Source organism: Schistocerca gregaria, chromosome 4, assembly GCF_023897955.1.
Source record: "Schistocerca gregaria isolate iqSchGreg1 chromosome 4, iqSchGreg1.2, whole genome shotgun sequence".
Lineage (NCBI taxonomy): Eukaryota > Metazoa > Arthropoda > Insecta > Orthoptera > Acrididae > Schistocerca > Schistocerca gregaria.
Genome location: NC_064923.1, coordinates 75824490 through 75845091, shown reverse-complemented (window position 1 = coordinate 75845091; position 20602 = coordinate 75824490). Strand labels below are relative to the sequence as shown.

General features: G+C 43.3%; 1 protein-coding gene across 2 annotated transcripts in view; it reads left to right on the top strand.

Moving 5' to 3' along the window:
• LOC126268138 (mitogen-activated protein kinase kinase kinase 13-like) overlaps positions 1 to 20602 on the top strand; it is a 139302-nt gene that overhangs the window by 57810 nt on the left and 60890 nt on the right. The window contains exon 1 of one of the 2 annotated variants that reach the window (XM_049973670.1): positions 2869 to 3002. The exons of the other annotated variant lie outside the window; for it this stretch is intronic. Coding sequence (XP_049829627.1) covers positions 2959 to 3002 — 44 coding nt within the window. The 5' untranslated portion in view covers positions 2869 to 2958. Of the gene's footprint in view, positions 1 to 2868; positions 3003 to 20602 lie in introns of those variants that run through there. 2 annotated transcript variants of the gene reach the window in all.

Sequence of the window (20602 nt, the reverse complement as noted above, 5' to 3'; positions counted from 1 at the left end):
CGCCGCGGAAAACTGTGAAGAGGTGTCATCCTGCAGCAAGATAACGCTCGCCCACATTCTGTCAAACGGACAGCCGACGGAATAAAGGAGCTGAGATCCGAGGTGCTGGTACATCCACCATACAGTCCAGACCTGGCTCCAAGCGATTTTCACATGTTTGGACCCTTAACGGAAGCACTACAGGGAAGAAGATTTGAAAGTGATGAAGACGTCATTGCTGCGGTGCAGAATTGGTTACAGATGCAACCGATAAAAGTATGTTCTGATGAAATAAAAAAAACCCGCGTAAAACGTCGGGAAAACTGCATTGAAGTCGAGGGATGCTACGAGGAAAAATAACGCATGTTTGTTTTCTATCATCAGAATGAGTACAGCTTTTCACAAATGTACCTTTACTTTTTGAATTCCCCTCGTATACCTGTATGTAGATAATTTTGTAAATAAGCTTTACCTATCATGTATTTTTAAAGATATAACAAGGGATGGTTTTTCTGATAGTGCATACGTGTGAATAGCGAGTTTCGGCATTACCATCTATTTATAAATAACTGTTTAATCATGGGTAACGCCACGGTCCAAGCTAGTAACACACTAATCCCCTAGGACATCCCCCACTGGTTGTTGTTGTTGTTGTTGTTGTTGTTGTCTTCAGTCCTGAGACTGGTTTGATGCAGCTATCCATGCTACTCTATCCTGTGCAAGCTGCTTCATCTCCCAGTACCTACTGCAACCTACATCCTTCTGAATCTGCTTAGTGTACTCATCTCTCGGTCTCCCTCTACGATTTTTACCCTCCACGCTGCCCTCCAATGCTAAATTTGTGATCCCTTGATGCCTCAAAACATGTCCTACCAACCGATCCCTTCTTCTAGTCAAGTTGTGCCACAAACTTCTCTTCTCCCCAATCCTATTCAATACCTCCTCATTAGTTACGTGATCTATCCACCTTATCTTCAGTATTCTTCTGTAGCACCACATTTCGAAAGCTTCTATTCTGTTCTTGTCCAAACTAGTTATCGTCCATGTTTCACTTCCATACATGGCTACACTCCAAACAAATACTTTCAGAAACGACTTCCTGATACATAAATCTATATTCGATTTTAACAAATTTCTCTTCTTCAGAAACGCTTTCCTTGCCATTGCCAGTCTAAATTTTATATCCTCTCTACTTCGACCATCATCAGTTATTTTACTTCCTAAATAGCAAAACTCCTTTACTACTTTAAGTGTCTGATTTCCTAATCTAATTCCTTCAGCATCACCCGATTTAATTTGACTACATTCCATTATCCTCGTTTTGCTTTTGTTAATGTTCTCTTGTCCGCAGCTCGTGGTCTCGCGGTAGCGTTCTCGCTTCCCGAGCACGGGGTCCCGGGTTCGATTCCCGGCGGGGTCAGGGATTTTTCACCTGCCTCGTGATGACTGGGTGTTTGTGTCGTCTTCATCATCATCATCAATCATCCCCATTACGGTCGGAGGAAGGCAATGGCAAACCACCTCCACTAGGACCTTGCCTAGTATGGCGGCGCGGGTCTCCCGCGTCGCTCCCCTACGCTCGGTAAACGGAGTATGGGACTCATCATCATCATCAATGTTCATCTTATATCCTCCTTTCAAGACACTGTCCATTCCGTTCAACTGCTCTTCCAAGTCCTTTGCCGTCTCTGACAGCATTACAATGTCATCGGCGAACCTCAAAGTTTTTACTTCGTCTCCATGAATTTTAATACCTACTCCAAATTTTTCTTTTGTTTCCTTTACTGCTTGCTCAATATACAGATTGAATAACATCGGGGAGAGGCTACAACCCTGTCTCACTCCTTTCCCAACCACTGCTTCCCTTTCGTGCCCCTCGACTCTTATTACTGCCATCTGGTTTCTGTACAAATTATAAATAGCCTTTCGCTCCCTGTATTTTACCCCTGCCACCTTTAGAATTTGAAAAAGAGTATTCCAGTCAACATTGTCAAAAGCTTTCTCTAAGTCTACAAATGCTAGAAACGTAGGTTTGCCTTTTCTTAATCTTTCTTCTAAGATAAGTCGTAAGGTCAGTATTGCCTCACGTGTTCCAACATTTCGACGGAATCCAAACTGATCCTCCCCGAGGTCTGCATCTACCAGTTTTTCCATTCGTCTGTAAAGAATTCGCGTTAGTATTTTGCAGCCGTGGCTTATTAAACTGATAGTTCGGTAATTTTCACATCTGTCAGCACCTGCTTTCTTTGGGATTGGAATTATTATATTCTTCTTGAAGTCTGAGGGTATTTCGCCTGTCTCATACATCTTGCTGACCAGCTGGTAGAGTTTTGTCATGACTGGCTCTCCCAAGGCCGTCAGTAGTTCTAATGGAATGTTGTCTACTCCGGGGGCCTTGTTTCGACTCAGGTCTTTAAGTGCTCTGTCAAACTCTTCACGCAGTATCGTATCTCCCATTTCGTCTTCATCTACATCCTCTTCCATTTCCATAATATTGTCCTCAAGTACATCGCCCTTGTATAAACCTTCTATATACTCCTTCCACCTTTCTGCCTTCCCTTCTTTGCTTAGAACTGGGCTGCCATCTGAGCTCTTGATATTCATACACGTGGTTAGGTTAGTAAGAGGACAAATCGCACACTGCTCAACGTTGACGTTCGACAGCACGGTCCGTGTGCCGACGGCTTAAGGGGCCACGGCAGAAACTTGTATTGACAGGGAAGAAGTCTCTGGAGTCCCAGGTGTGGGCGCTGGGGGCTGCCTCGGCGTGCGCGGCAGTAGGTGAGAGGAACGGAATGGTGCGAGGCAGGGTGGGGGGAGATGCGACCTTTGTCTCGCCGTAGCGGCGATAAGCGGCCGCCGCCGGGACAGGCGCAGCGCTCGCCAGTCGCTAGCTGCTTCTCCGGCAGCTACCGTGTGTGCGCAGCAGCCAGTAGCCAGCAGACGGTACACCTACTAGTTAGCTACGGCGCAGCAGACATGAAGCCCCGTCCGTGGCCCAGCGCCGAAGTCAAGAGCAGCTTGTGAGTACGCAGCCTCGGCTTTCTGCCAACCAGCGTAGTTTACCTCCTCTCACGCTAACTTACTACGCCAACAACCGGCTCCGGTATAACTGCGAGGTCTACGTTGTTTCGGCATCAATCTGAGACGAGTAAAAATGTCGCAGTATTAAATGTTTCTTCGGAAAGCAAGCGGTAGTGGTGGCTGTTACGAAACAGTGTGGTAGTTGCGACTACTTGTCGCGTGAAGTTTCAGAATTACCTGTAGTTATTACGTCATACCGCATACTTCAATGTAATACACAGTCGCATTGTTCCTCGTTATTTGTAGTGGAAAGGTGTGCACTCTTTTACCTTGTGGCACTGCATGCTAATGCCTTCTGTGTTACATTTACTGAGTTCTCATTTGTTTGTGACCTTCAGTAACAGAAGATGAAAAGCTTTCTGCCCTCGTGTGGTAACCTTACGTTCTCGACAAGGCGACAGGTAGCATGTTGCGCTCTCTTTTGGCCTGTTTGGTCACCGTATTAGCGAGTTCTGGGAATTACTTGTGCTGGCAGGTAATCCCTCTTGAACTTTTAGGGAACCTTACGCTCATCTGCAGTTGGGATGGGAAGCCACAAGAGACGTGGTTTACTCCGTGTAGTTCCTTTATTTCGGAGGGTTTGTAGCCTCTGCAGATTTCGTACAGTCCTGTTATAGTTTCGAGTACAGTGTATCTGAACGTGAAATACGGCTTGTGACAGACAGACTGACGAGCAGCGTAACACGACGCCAGCGTTCGCGCCATACTTATCGCACTTTCCGTTCTAAAAACTAAAACCGCAACGTATATTCAGTAAACTTACAGACAAATCCAGGATGTTTTCTTCGTCGCTTGTTGTACTTGTATTGTACAATTATCATAATTAGAGGGGGAAACTGCCACGTGTGTAACAAGAAAAAAAACATTCAACTATACATCGTTCCACAAACAAGTCGTATGCGAGATAAATGGCAATGTTTGGCTGCGAGCCCCCACTGTAGTTAGTATCGGAATATTCTCATAGTTAGTTGAAATGTAAACATTTCGATCAAGGCCCCAGCTAGTGGAGCTCATTTTTCAACCCACGGCCTACATTAATAAGAAATAAAGCACTACTTCAGCACGTTACCAGTATTATAATTTACTGTACAGTATTACCGTATCTGTTAGAAAAAGTGTTCAACTTCACCAACTGCGACGTAATCGCGTGTACAATCAGTGATCCAATACTGTAAAATGCTTTTTTATTCCAGTCTCTGATCACAAATGAATTCTTTAGACGATGACCGGTTTCAGTCTGTAATGACCATCCTCAGATCTTTTTTACACCATGTCCTAAACTGATACGGCCATAATGGCATCTTCAAAAGATATAAATATGTTGTCCATCTCGGACCGTACCGGAGCGTTGCATGTCCTCTTCCATCATGTGCTGCTGTTCCATCACACATGTACCACATTCTGCAACCATAGAGCTGAATTAATTAATCAAATAGTTTACCATATAATTTGTACTAACTAGACGAATACTTCATACCGAAGTAAGCGGTGGCAATTAATCACACAATGGCAGTTGTCTTGCGAACGGCCCGTTCGCTGATCCACATTTACTGGAATTTTTTTTTTCTATTATCGAATACCTTAACCACTGTCACTTTTCGTTGTCATAGTTGTGGTCTTCGGTCCGAAGACTCTACTCCTACTCTGTAAAAGCTCCATCATCTCCGAATATCCACTGCAACCTACATCATTCTGAATCTGCGTACTGTATTCGTCTCTTGGCTTAACTCTACAGTTTTTACCCCCCCAGCCCATCCTCCCACATTTCCCTGTAATACTGGATTTGTGATCACTGATGTTTCGGGATGTGCCCTACAATCGATTCCTCCTCTTAGTTAACTTGTGCAACAAATTTCTTTTCTCACTAATTCGATTCAGTACCACCTCATTAGTCACGCGATTTACCCATATGCTATGCGGTATTCTTCTGTAGCACCACATTTCAAAAGCCCCTATTCTTTTCTTGGCTAAGCTGTTTATCGTACAAGGCTACATTCCGTACAAATACATTCAGAAAAGGCTTTCTAACACTTAAATCTGTGTACCATGTTAACAAATTTCACTTCTTCAGAAACGCCTTTCTTGCCATTGCCAGTCTACATCGGTCATCGTCACTTATTTTGGTGCCCAAATAGAAAGCACATCTACTACTTTTAGCCTCTTGTTTCCTATTCTAATTCCTGCGGCATCGCCTGGTTTAATTCGACTACATTCCATTACCATTGCTGTGCTTTTGTTGATGTTTATCTTATATTCTCCTTTCAAGAAATCTATTCCGTTCAACTGCTCTTGCATGTCCTTTGCTGCCTGATAGAATTACCGTGTATATATCGTCCTTTAGGTACGGAAAACGCACTATAGGGGCGATCTTGCTCTATTGTATGCAGTGACCAGTGCATTCCTGGAGAAGACCTATTCTGACCCGCTGGTATCCCATTCGTGTACTACTTTATTTGTATACTGATTTCACCATGCAGCATTAGGTCCTTCAGGACCTTTCTTTAACCAGGTACCCGAAACTGGATATATAATATGCACAGTACGTGCCCGGTAAAGGGCGGTGGTGCCGAAGGAATACTCCAAAAATATGCTTCTCCAGAATTGTATGCAGTTTCTTGGCATTTGCAACACGCGTTCCTTACTACTGATTGCACATGTTAGCTCAGTTTCATACGGCTACACTGTGTTAACCCTGGTATTTTAACGATTTTATAAACGCAAGTCAATGTCTGTCTTTTCCTCAATTTACGGCAATTACCTACCGTTTATTACCTGTAAGGAGAGCTATCGTGCACTGTCCCACGAGAAAATAGTGTCCAAGGCGTTTAATATTTCAGTGTTATCACGCAGAAAAATTACTTTCCTGTACAGAAGCGCTCAATCGGACTGCGTTGCTCGCTTCTAGTAAACCGTATACCTGTCTTGAGAGTGTTAACGGTGCCATAAAGTTTCCTAGTGGCCCAGCAGACGCTGCTTTTGTTTCTGTTGAACTTTCGTCGTCCATTACAACCGTGATAATACTCGCTGTCAGTACAAATGAGAATCAGAAAGCAAAGGTAAAGGCATGGCTGAGCGGCAGACGCTTCACTGCGGCCATGTCAAAAGCTGAAGCCAACCCACTATTTTGCACCTCCGGCTGGACCGTTGCGTAATCGTGTGTTAACACAGCTCTTATAGAAGAATCCTAGGTACTGATCGCAACTTTTGCGTTGCGATTATCTCGCGTCCCCTTAGGTGTCGGTGGTCGGTCTCTGGAAAGTGTAGACGGAAGTTAGACGATTTTTTTTTTTTTTTTTTTTTACCCAGTCAACAAAAGAAATGAGTTACAGATTCAGACACGTGACATGGTTGCAGTTGCGTGATCATTACACTGAAGCTACCTTGGTCTGTGTATTACTATACTGCGTGTACCGTCATTAAAATGATTGAACGTACAACAAATAAGTTGACAATACTCAGAGCAGCAGTGCCCACTATTCAAATAAATGCTCAGAAGCACTGAAACATTTTCAATAAGAAGAAGAAAATGTACAGTTATAATACCCATTTTTCATCGCCTGGATTTTCTGGCTGGTAAAAGAGGAAAAACAACGCAGACTTGAAAACTCCCCATGGTTTCACAAGGTGCTCTATTCACTTGTTGCAGTCTTCACAACACACCACTGGACGATAGTACCCTGCTGCACTAACTGCTGGCTCTGCCGAAAAGTGCTGAAAATGGGGAGGCGCAAGGCTGCTCCACCTCTAAATTGTGTTAACGTTTTCTCGCCCCCCCCCCCCCCCACCCCCTCCCCCGCAATCATCATCGACGGTGGATTCTGGGATGGTTCCTTCGTCAGTTTTCCTCCGCTTGGATGAGACACTTCATCCTTCGTGCATTCGATTAAAGCGCGCTCTCTCTCTCTATATATAGTAATTATTAGTCTGGTAATAAGTACGTTAAAATGCTACTCATTTCTGCAAAAATTTTGTCACGCTACTGACGATACTACTGCAATTATTGATTTTTTTTACTTTTGTTGTTGTTTTCGGATCAGCCTCTATACAGCCATGGCAAAAACGACTACAGCAGCTTACTTCTCCGACACGGGTAAAAAGAAAAGGTGGATACTTACATTATGACGACGCCCTAGGTTCTACGAGATAGAAGTTACGTTGCGCTTCTGTACACACTGAATGCTGCCAGGTGAATTGCCGAGCCCTCCACATTACATAAATGATGAACTTTGGTATTATGGAATACCATTTACTTTTGTAGATCAAAGTCAAAACTAAATTCATTCTTATTTCTCAAATGCACTTTCACATAAAGTTCAATTATTTTACATGGAGTATTTGTATTTCTCGTAATAAAATGAATATGAAGTAGTAAGGAAATATGGAATAGAATTGTAAAAACGGAGATAATCATGCAAAAAAATTACATACACAGACTACTTATGAGCAACAGCAAAAATAATTTGATTCCATAACAACTCTTTAAACATTACCTTCAAACACATGTTTATGTAGTTTAGGTGATGCGTTTTACATTCATGTATTTGCATACGTCACAAGTCTAATCGTCGATATCAGCACTTGTACAGGCGAGGCGCGCCTTGAAAATCGTATTCCATATTGTCCGACATGCCATGGACTGCTCAGCGTGACTACAGAACCCAATGAATATGCATAGTACATAGCACCGCATATCGATCCACTACTCTTTTACTTAATAAACTACTTTGGTGTAATTATTATTGTAAACTTTCCGTAAACGGTCGGCCGTTGTGGCAGAGCGGTTCTAGGCGCTTCAGTCTGGAACCGCGCGACCGCCACGGTCGCAGGTTCGAATCCTGCCTCGGGAATGGATGTGTGTGATGTCCTTAGGTTAGTTAGGTTCAGGTAGTTCTAAGTTCTAGGGGACTGATGACTTCAGATGTTAAGTCCCATAATGCTCAGAGCCATTTGAATTTTTTTGAACTTACTGCGACTTTCCTTTATAAATTTTATGAGTAAACTTACTTCTCTACTTCATAAATAACACTGTGGGTTCGGTGGGCGGTTGGATAATTTTGCTTACTGTTAGAGATACAAAAGTGGGCAGTAGGTACTCTACGTTATTTGTAGATCGTGTTCGACAGTTTGAAAAAATTTAAGAAAAAACCGGTAAACGCATTTGGCTGTGACTACTAGCAGAATTACCAAATATATTTATTTGGTTCCTAGGTGCCTTGTTCTTTAACCACTTACATTGTTATTTAATGTTTACAAATACCTGACCATTTGATTTCTTTACGTTAAAAATTCAATACATTGCTCTCTCGTTCTGTTTCACTTCATATAAGACTAACATATCAACTTTTATTTCTTTAACAAATGGTATAACGGTGTCGTGCTGTGAATGTTAGTTATTTTCAGTCGTATGACACTTGTAGCTATTATGCACCGTCGGACCGGAAGTTTCTCGTGAAGCGGTGTTCTTCCTTCGCAACATTATATTCTCGCGGATAATTTTTTGTTTCCCTTTGCTTGCCATCTCATTCTCCTCATTCAATGTTCTGAAATTTTTGTGATGGAGTGCCTGATTTTAATAGTTATTTGAACTGTTGCGCCGTTCTACAGTAACTCGACATTTCTACTCCATTGTGCACTGGACAAAAATTGTCTTGAGTGAAGCGAGTTTACTCGGCTTGTAAAAGGAAGTTCTCTGTATTGTTAAAATAGTCAACAGGGGCACAAAATTGTAATCGGATGTACAGAAACACTTAAGTTATTGAGATTGGACTTTTCATTTCTGCCGAAATCGTTTGGTAGCGTGTGGTGTGGGCTGCCTTCCCGTCGAAGCTCATTGCTCGTATCGGATTGATTGTATTTGTCTGTACTGATATCAGTCATAGAAGTTTGAGCTGTTTCCTACGTCAACAATTACGTGCGTAGCCATATTGTTCTTGTCATGGTATCATAACAAGATAAGTGAGTTCGTGCAGTGCTAACAGCGTAAACAGCGAAACTAATTCCTATTATTTCGTTCGGGAAACGGCAGATATGGTGCTGCGCCATGGTTTTGCTTTAGGTAATGGCGTTTATGGACACATCCACTTCAGATACGCAGAACGAGATCTATAACGCCGTATCCCAGCCGAAAAAAATTAAAGACAAAGCGGTTAAGCAGGTTATTTGAGCGAATTGCAGACAAGGACAAGGGGTTACAGCAGAGCTCCATTGCCGTATAAGGACTAGCAAATGTTGCGACGAGTAGTTGGCGAACCTAAAACAAGTTTCTGAAGAACAGCGGGTGTTGAAACACGTTGCGTGTACAGAGCTCTCAGGCACCAAGAGGATATGCCAGATTATATTTGTGCAAGTGGTTCAAAGACAGAGCGACGTTCGCGACTACAGAATGTTACCCTTGCAGGTCAACGGATGTGGTTTTAGCAGGACAGGGCACCACCCGATCATGTACGATTTTTTGTGCGGTAACAGTCAGCATAAACGTTTAATTAGCGATGTGTTATTCGAGGTGGTCCAAGACATGCGCCCCCCCCCCCCCCCACCACCACCACCACCAACACGTACCTTTTCACCTGACGGTGCTTCGGATTTGTGGCTACTGCACCATGTGACTCGCCCGATAGACGGCAGCCACTGATGCTTAAAAGTGTTCGTAATTGTTTGAGGAGGAATAATAAAGGCTGTGTGAGATACGTGGTAACAACGTGGAGCACAACATGAACATCAAGGCGCATATCTAGGGTAGGCAATAGAAACCTCGTAACCCCATTTTGTAAAATTATATAGGAGAAACAAAGCCGGTATCTAAAAAAATTTAAAAAGTTGTGCAGATAATGTTACTACATGTATAAAAGCCCAGTTATTGACAGATTAGAGAAATCCATGCACTTTCAAATACCTCTTTGATAATGGAGTTACTGGTTCCTGGAATTAGGACGTTTTTACAGACAGATTATGTTAGGAAGTTTTCATTGCCTACCACCGATATCGGCAGTTGATCGTAGTGATCATACATTCGTCTTAAAAAGTCGAAGATTGGTAATTGATAAGGTTTCGTTATGTGAACTCTTTCGTTGATTTAAATAGTGCCTGGAGCACGGTAATACGCTAAGTGAAGGGGGAGTCAGTCTTTCGCGCACCGAACAAGTTGTTGAAAACCTCTTTCCCGGCGTCAGCGGTAGGGGACACCGGAAGATAAATATCGATATTCGACATAATCGAACCTAGCCGTGGGAAATATATTAGACTATTAATCGTACGGAACATATACATCGATAAGACCAAACATTATGACCACTGCCCACCGTGGCGTTGAGGGCACGTGACGTGGTAACAAAGTGTGTAGGCGGAGCAGACTCGGACGGGGATCACCCTAGCGAAGATATGGGCTGCAAGTTGGGAAATCCATTGAGATAAGCGACTTTGACAAAGGGCAGATTATTATTACCAAGAGCCTGTGAACTTGTAAATCGAAAACGGCGAACCTGTTGCCAGACACTTAAATGTGATTTGCAGAGTATCGATGTAGATGTAATGAACATCTACGGAAAGAGGTAAAAGACACTGAAACTACGACAAGGCGCTAAACGGTTGGACGTCAACGACTCCTCAGAGAACGTGAGGTTCCGAGGCTTGTGTGCTCTGTAAGGTAGGAAGGGTGGTGCACCATGGCATGTCTGCCAACAGAGCTCAACGCTGGTGCACGCACAAGTGTTTTGGAGTACACAAAGGCTGGTGAGGTCAGTATTATGCTAAGGGAGAAATTCTCCTGCACATGCATGTGACTTGTGATATTAATCTAAGACATGCTTACGGCAGTGAAACACCTGCATACTTTCATGCTTCATGTCTTCCCCGACGGCGATGTCATCTTCCAGTAGTATAATTGTGTGTCTCGGAGTCAGAACTGTGGTTCAGTGGCTTGAGGAGCATTATAGTGAAGTCGCGGTGATGTTTCGGCAACCAGTTTCGCTTGATGTAAATCCTATGGAACCCATCTGGGTCGCTATCGGGCGCCAACATTGCGTACTCAAATTGGCGGCACGTTATTATTAGATGACCTGTGCGCAGACATCTATTGCCTTTTGCCTCCACAAACCTACCAACAAACTGTCCGATCCTTGATACGCAGAATGAGTTATGTATTTCGTTCCAAAGACGAGTGCTATTACGCACTTGGTCATAATGTTTTGGCTCATCAATGCAGATGTTTCAAGTAAACAGGTGTCGAAAATTTTGTTTCAAAACTCAGATTATAGCTTACGATTGGACAGGTTACTTAAAACTGTCGGAAGTAAGCTTTATGAGTTAAAAGTTAATTAACAGAAACCAAATGTAATTACACATTATTCTACATATAAGCAGAGAAATCATAGGAAATAAGTGTTGCCGGCCGGTGTGAACGAGCGGTTCTAGGTGCTTCAGTCTGGAACCTCGCGACCGCTACTGTCACAGGTTCGAATCCTGCCTCGGGAATGGATGTGTGTGATGTCCTTAGGTTAGTGAGGTTTAAGTCGTTCTAAGTTCTAAGGGACTGATGACCTCAGATGTTAAGTCCCATAGCGTTCAGAGCCATTTTAACCATTTTTTTGAAATAAACAGTATTACTACAACATATGAAAAAATAAATGACCAAAGTGACTCAGCAAAATCTCCAATATAAACACACAACGATGAACAAAAACAGAAGGAGTTTCGAGAATTACATTTCAGACATTTCTGCCAGCCTTTCTGTCGAGTGATAAGAGGTTACAAATGGCTCTGAGCTCTATGCGACTTAACTTCTGAGGTCATCAGTCGCCTAGAACTTAGAACTAATTAAACCTAACTAACACACATCCATGCCCGAGGCAAGATTCGAACCTACGAGCGTAGCGCCCGCTCGGTTTCAGACTGTAGCGCCCAGAACCGCACGGCCACTCCGGCCGGCAGGAGGTTACAAAAATACCCAGTTGACAACCGACAAAAATTCACTAAGAATGTAATAAAAGGAAAAAAAATCAGTTAGCACCGTCTTGTGTTGTAAATGTTACAATATTGGAAAGACATTAGAGTTGAGTTAGAGTTAGATAATGACGATAATAATAGTATACGATTATATCGCCACAAAATATCGTTTTTACCTATATATTGGCCGGACAAATATAAATGAAAAATATCGCAGACATTCCGACATATCGTAATTTCGATGTATCACTGTTCCGTATCCCAATCCTAGTCAGCGGAGACAAGTCGACAGAGTGCAGGTAATGCTTCTTAAAGATTTTGTCGTAGGCGTGCGCTCTTCCCAGCACGGCCATACTAACGTGAAAGCAGGGCAGTCCAACTGCTAATTCGGTTTGGAGAGATCTTAGCAGAGCCTCTGTGCAGTAGACCAGGAAACCCGGTGCAACATCCTCTGACGTAAGTCCGCAGGTCGTGCTGTTTCGCCGGTGAATGCTTCTGAGAGATAACCGTATCAGAAATGCCAGTCACGTATTTGGATTTATCCGTATCGCCTGGTGTGGCGCTGCATGGCTGTAGCCGCGAGAGCTGTTTTTGCCTCTCGAGGTGTAGTTACAGGTGGTGGATGAACACCGTCAAAAAACGCAACACATTACCACGCGTAATGTTGTTGTTGTGGTCTTCAGTATTGAGACTGGTTTGATGCAGCTCTCCATGCTACCCTATCCTGTGCAAGCTTTTTCATCTCCCAACACTTACTGCAACCCACATCCTTCTGAATATGCTTAGTGTATTCATCTCTTGGTCTCCCTCTACGATTTTTACCCTCCACGCTGCCCTCCAATGCTAAATTTGTGATCCCTTGATGCCTCAAAACATGTCCTACCAACCGGTCCGTTCTTCTTGTCAAGTTGTTCCACAAACTCCTCCCCAATTCTATTCAACACCTCCTCATTAGTTATGTGATCTACCCACCTAATCTTCAGCATTCTTCTGTAGCACCACATTTCGAAAGCTTCTATTCTCTTCTTGTCCAAACTATTTATCGTCCATGTTTCACTCCATACATGGCTACATTCCATACAAATACTTTAAGAAACGACTTCCTAACACTTAAATCTGTACTCGATGTTAACAAATTTCTCTTCTTCAGAAATGCTTTCCTTGCCATTGCTAGTCTACATTTTATATCATCTCTACTTCGATCATCATCAGTTATTTTTCTCCCCAGATACTACTATAAGTGTCTCATTTCCTAATCTAATTCCCTCAGCTTCACGCGACTTAATTCGACAACATTCCATTATCCTCGTTTTGCTTTTGATGTTCATCTTATATCCTCCTCTCAAGACACTGTCCATTCCGTTCAACTGCTCTTCCAAGTCCTTTGCTGTCTCTGACAGAGTTACAATGTCATCGGCGAACCTCAAAGATTTTATTTCTTCTCCATGGATTTTAATACCTACTCCGAATTTTTCTTTTGTTTCCTTTACTGCTTGCTCAATATACAGATTGAATAACATCGGGGAGAGGCTACAACCACTGCTTCCCGTTCATGTCCCTCGACTCTTATAACTGGCGTATGGTTTCTGTACAAATTGTAAATAGCTTTTCGCTCCCTGTATTTTACCCCTGCCACCTTTAGAATTTGAAAGAGAGTATTCCAGTCAACATTGTCAAAAGCTTTCTCTAAGTCTACAAATACTAGAAACGTAGGTTTGCCTTTCCTTAATCTTTCTTCTAAGATAAGTCGTAAGGTCAGTATTGCCTCACGTGTTCCAATATTTTTACAGAATCCAAACTGATTTTTCCCCGAGGTCGGCTTCTACCAGTTTTTCCATTCGTCTGTAAAGAATTCGCGTTAGTATTTTGCAGCCGTGGCTTATTAAACTGATAGTTCGGTAATTTTCACATCTGTCAGCACCTGCTTTCTTTGGGATTGGAATTATTATATTCTTCTTGAAGTCTGAGGGAATTTCGCCTGTCTCATACATCTTGCTCACCAGAAGCTAGAGTTTTGTCAGGACTGGCTCTCCGAAGGCCGTCAGTAGTTCTAATGGAATGTTGTCTGCTCCCGGGGCCTTGTTTACGGTGTACGAAAGCCGTCTGCATTCGAAACAGCTCTTGTCTCGAAATGCATAAGTACAGGTCATGTATGATTTTCAAGAGAATTTTATAGGTCTACCATTCTTGCAGCCAAATAATTATGTTGAATCCTACTTAATCGTCGAATGTGAGGTGTCTAGGAAACCTTCTTTCTCGGATCGCTAGACAACGATTCAAGCAAATCGTATTAATGAGTTTTATTACAAAAGGAAATGATGACAATGCTCATCTTTGTATTAATACAGATGTGTCGCAAGCAAAGGACGACATACAAAATAAGCAAGTTTCTTCAATATAGACAATGCTACGTAGTGGAAGCGAAATGACTACTTAGTGATGCTAGTGATGCGTGGCGGGGTATTCTCGCATAGAGGCCCCTGCTGTCGCGTTGTCGTCTTGGAGAAGGGTCGAACAGCATGCGATTGGTTGGCGTCTTCTTCACAGCCCTCTCTGCTCTCTCGTTCCCGACCGCCGCGCCGGCGCTTGAATTTACGCCGTAACAAGTGACAATCAGTGATCATAAGGCCGTTGCAGCATTCCTGAATATGGAAGTAAATAGGAATATAAAAAAGGAAGGTTTATCTGTTTTGCAAGAGTAATAGGACGCAGACTTAAGACTACCTAACAGACCAAAACGAAAATTTCTGTTCCGTCGCTGACAAGTACGTGCCGAATAAAACTGTGAGGGACGGGAAAAACCCACCGCGGTTCAACAACATAGTTAGGAAACTACTGCGAAAGCAAAGAGAGCTTCACTGCAAATTTAAACGCAGCCAAAACCTCTCAGACAAACAGACGGTAAACGATGTCAAAGTTAGCGTAAGGATGGCTATGCGTGAAGCATTCAGTGACTTCGAAAGTAAAATTCTATGTACCGACTTGACAGAAAATCCGAGGAAGTTCTGATCTTACGTTAAATCAGTAAGTGGATCGAAACAGCATATCCAGACACTCTGGGATAATAGTGCCATTGAAACAGAGGATGACACGTATAAAGCTGAAATACTACCCACCTTTTTCCAAAGCTGTTACACAGAGGAAGTACGCAGTGCAGTTCCTTCTCTAAATCCTCCCACGAACGAAAAGTGGCTAACATCGAAATAAGTGTCCAAGGAATAGAAAAGCAACTGAAATCACTCAACGAGGAAAGTCCACTGGACCTGACGGGATACCAATTCGATTCTACACAGACTACGCGAAAGAACTTGCCCACCTTCTAGCAGCCGTGTACCGCTAGTCTCTGGAGGAACGGAAGGTTCCAAATGATTGGAAAAAGAGCACAAATAGTTCCAGTTTTCAAGAATGTTCGTCGAGCAGATGCGCAAAACTATAAGCCTATGTCTCTCGGCATCGATCTGTTGTAGAATTTTAAAACGTGTTTTTTGCTCGCGTATCATGTCATTTCTGCAAACCCAGAATCTACTCTGTTGGAATCAACATGGATTCCGGAAACAGCGATCGTGTGAGACCCAACTCGCTTTTTTTGTTCATGAGACCCAGAAAATATTAGATACAGGCTCCCAGGTAGATGCCATTTAACCTGACTTCCGGAAGGCGTTCGATACAGTTCCGCACTGTCGCCTGATAAACAAAGTAAGAGCCTACGGAATATCAGACCAGCTGTGTGGCTGGATTGAAGAGTTTTTAGCAAACAAAACACAGCATGTTGTTATCAATGGAGAGACGTCTTCAGACGTTAAAGTAACCTCTGGAGTGCCACAGGGGAGCGTTATGGGACCATTGCTTTTCACAATATATATAAATGACCTCGTAGATAGTGTCGGAAGTTCCATGCGGCTTTTCGCCGATGATGCTGTAGTACACAGAGAAGTTGCAGCATTAGAAAATTGTAGCGAAATGCAGGAAGATCTGCAGCGGATAGGCACACTTGGTGCAGGGAGTGGCAACTGACCCTTGACATAAACAAATGTAATGTATTGCGAATACATAGAGAGAAGGATCCTTTATTGTATGATTATGTGATAGAGGAACAAACGCTGGTAGCAGTTACTTCCGTAAAATGTCTGGGAGTATGCGTACGGAACGATTTGAAGTGGAATGATCATATAAAATTAATTGTTGGTAAGGCGGGTACCAGGATCAGATTCATTGGGAGTGTCCCTAGAAAATGTAGTCCATCAACAAAGGAGGTGGCTTACAAAACACTCCTTCGACCTATACTTGAGTATTGCTCAGCAGTGTGGGATCCGTGCCATGTCGGGTTGACAGAGGAGATAGAGAAGATTCAAAGAAAAGCGGCACGTTTCGTCACAGGGCAATTTGGTAAGCGTGATAGCGTTACGGAAATGTTTGGCAAACTCAAGTGGCAGACTCTGCAAGAGAGGCGCTTTGCATCGCGGTGTAGCTTGCTGTCCAGGTGGATGAGGTATCGAATATATTGCTTCCCCCTACTTATACCTCCGGAGGAGTCACAAATGTAAAATTAGAGAGTTTCGAGCGCGCACGGAGGCTTTACGGCAGTCGTTCTTCCCGCGAACCATACGCGACTGGAACAGGAAAGGGAGGTAATGACAGTCACACGTAAAGTGCCCTCCGCCACACACAGTTGGGTGGCTTGCGGAGTATAAATGTAGATGTAGAATGTCAAGTAACGACGAGGGAGCTGGATAGCGATCACGCACCGTTGTCTCCAAAGCAGACCACAAAGGCTCAATAATATTAAAATCTGGTGACTGTGATGGCGACAAGAGCTCACAAAACCAATCCCGGACAGGAGCCACGTCATCTTGGAACGCGATATTATCATTGGGAAACAAACATTGTACCGTGGGACAGAACTGATGTGTCAGAATGCTCACACAATCATTTTCAATAATACGACCTTGTAGAGTAATCTTGGGGCGCATGGAAAACCACGAAATAGCTTCCCATATCACCACCAAATCAACGCCATCTTTCACTCTTGGGACGTAAACTGGGCCAGAAGTAGGAAACAATGGTAAACAAGGACTCATCTGACAAGATGGCACACTCCCGTTTCTCCATAGTCCATGTTTTAATGCTTCGGCACCACATTTTCATGTTACGGGCATTTGCATTAATGAGTAGTTTTGAAATTCCAGTTCACCCTGAAATTCTGCTTATGGAGCTCCCTTCGCGTTGCTTTGGTGCTGAGAGGATTTGCGAGTGTGACATTCAGTTCTGGAGTAACATTTGCAACTGTCGTCCTCTTATTTTTCATCACAATCACCATCCGTCACACATCAATCGGCGGTGTGACTTAAGGGTGATGTTTTCCCACTTTACCAGTAGGTGGTATAATCCTTGATACGGTGCCGCTTGAAAAACCAAACACCTCAACTCCCTTGGTTGCGGGAGCATCCACCGTATGAGCATCAATAATTTTCCCACATTCGCATTCACTTAGTTCTGACATAATCCAAGCACAGTTACATAGGATACTGTATTGATAACGATACTAAAACGTATTTGGGACATCGTTCGTAGTCAAATGCAAGCGTAACCTACAGGCTTGACTAGCATTTGTATTTATGCTCTAGCACGCGTTTCTCACTTTGTTTACATATTGTTGTCCGACCACTGTAGTATACTTTCCTGATGTAAGTTTACCTCTGCTACATGCGGGACAGGTCCTTTAAAGGGAGCGCCCCCATTTTAGTCCAGATAAGCTGCTGCTTTGTGAAGACTACCGCTGAGCAGCGTCCTGTCGTTACCGACGGAGCTCAAGATGCGAGATGGCAAGAAAGAACCAACGCGTTGTGTGACGATCTCTCTCTTCCCCCTCCCCCCCCCCCCCCTCCAATCTCTCTCCCTTCAGTCTCGTTTGATGCAGGTCGCGACGCTAATCTATCACGGGCAGAATTCTTAAGCCCTGCATAATTACTGCAAGCTAATCCCTTTGAACCTGCTTACTGTAGTCAAGCTTTCTAAATCTACGTGACTTCTCCGCAATTTGCAGTAAAGTACTTGGCACAGTCTTTACTGTTTCGCTGCCGAACAGCGCGCGGGAGAAACGAATACTTGATTTTTTTTCTTATTTTCTCTTATTTTACGATGCGGTGGGTGTCAACAAAATACTCTCACTTTCGGACGAGAAAGGGAGTGATGGAAATATCGTGAAAAGACCTCGCCGCAACGAAAAATGACTTTTTTATTATTGGTACCCCAACGTGCTTATCACATCCGTAACACTGTGTCCCCCATTTTGCGATAGTACAAAACGAATTGCTGTTCTTGGAATTTTTTCGATTTTCTCCGTCACTACTGTCTGAAACGGATCCCACACCGCGCAGCAGTATTCTAAAATAGGACGGACGAGCGTCGTGTTGGCAGTCTCTTTAGTAGATCTGTTGCATCTTCTAAGTCTTCTACCAGTAAAACGCAGTCTTTCGCTCTCCTTTCCCACGACGTTATCTATATGGTCGTTCCACTTAAAGTTGTTGGTAACTGTAATACTCAGATATGTAGTAGAACTGACAGCCTTTAGATTTGTGTGACTTATTATGTAACAGAAATTTAACGGATTTCTTTTAAAAATCACGTTGAGGACCTCATACTTTCTATTGTTTAAGTCAATTGCCAGTTTTTGCATCATACGTGTTATCTTGTCTGTATTATCTTGGGATTGGTTTTGATCTTCTTAAGACTTTAGTAGACGGTAAACAGCAGCATAATCTACTAACAATCCGAAACGGCTGCTCACATTATCTACTAAATAGGTTATAGCACAGGGCCTGTAATACTTCCTTGGGAAACGCCAGGCATCAGTTCTGTTTTGCTCTGACTTTTCGTCTATTACTACGGACTGTGACCTTCCTGTCGGAAATCACTAATCCATTCGCACAACTGACGCGATTTCCATAGACAAGCAATTTTATTAAAATCCGGTTGTGAGGAACGGCATCAAAAACCATCTCGAATGTGAAATCAACCTGAAATCTCCTATTGATAGTACTAATTATTTCGTGTGAATAAAGAGGTCATTGTCTTTTACAAGAACGATATTTTCGAAATCCGTGCTGACTGAGTCAGTAGACAGTTTTGTTCAGGGTAACTGGTCTCCCTCTACAATTTCCTTGACAGAGTCGTGCTTCGGGTGCTCAGTCGATTGAACACTTCTCAGCGAAGGTCAAAGTCCGAGGTTCGAGTCGCGGTGCGAGAAACAGTTTTAATCCCCCATGAAGTTTCAAATCAGCGCACAATCCACTTCACTATGAGTAAACATCCTGTACTGGCAGCTCTTGAAGTGTGCCGCAGTTCCACTACGCGATGTTTGCTTTTCAGACCAGCGCTCTGCACCGTTCCTGTTCAGTTGTGTAACGTGAACCACTTGTGCAGTTCTTGCACTTACACAGAAACACCACCTTTACTATAGGCATTATTTTCACTGAAAGACATAATTGCTCAGTAGTTTTTAACAAGTTAAATTTTTCCTCGGTCATTGTAGACGAAAGCGACGTTTTCTTGTTCTCCAGTCTGACTTCTTACTGCGAAAACAAGGCCTTACAGTTGGGAAAGAAAACCGTTATTAGCCGTGCCTCAGAGGGTAGGCTGCAGCCATTAATTTGTGAAGCAGCCGTTTGTAACACACTGCGTGAGTATGTCGTCGGAAAAAGCGCACACTACTCTTGTCGCCGCGCTGGATTAGCCGAGCGGTCAAAGACGCTGCAGTCATGGACTGTGGCTGGTCCCAGCGTAGGTTAGAGTCCTCCCTCGTGTGTGTGTGTGTGTGTGTGTGTGTGTGTGTGTGTTTGTCCTTAGGATACTTTTGGAGTGTGTAAGCTTAGGTACTGATGACCTTAGCAGTTAAGTTCCATAAGATTCCGCCCACTTTTTTTTTTTTTTTTTTTTTTTTTTTTTTTTTTTTTTTTTTTTCCCTCGTGTCGAACAACGGGGGAGCACTAGCCAAAATGTTCCCCGCAGCAGTGCCGGAACGGACGAGCGGCGGTCGATACGGATGCATTGGGACAGGGAATACCACTTGGGGGGGAAAGCCGGCAGTCGCGCGTCAACAGCTCGCTGGAAGCTTCCAGGGCACAAAGCTGGCGCGACGGCTGCGTTTTCTCCACGCGTCTAAGCGGATACTAGGTTTCTGCAGCCTGTACCTTTATACGAAGTAATCGCTATTCTGGCGCCTTGAGGAAAAGACGCCGCGAGTTTCACTAGAATAGCAGATAAGGCAAAGACAATGACTGTAGGTGCATACTCGCAACGTATAATGGAGAAAGAGGGTCTGCAGTTGAAATGGAATAAATCAGAGATCAGATCTCCTTCTAAAGGGTATAGCTGCAACCACTTTTTCTTTAGTTTGTGCTGTCCTCATTTCTTGATAAGTTTGACAGATGGTTTGTCATCTTTAATAGATTTCCGCTACCTTCTTCCTGAAGTTTTCTTTGCCCAAATACCTGTTAAAAACTTATTGTGTCTAAACAAATGTCTAAAAGGTATGTATAGTTTCGTTTTAAGATTTGTTTGCTCACCGATGTCTTTCAACACATCTTCATTAGTGATCGAA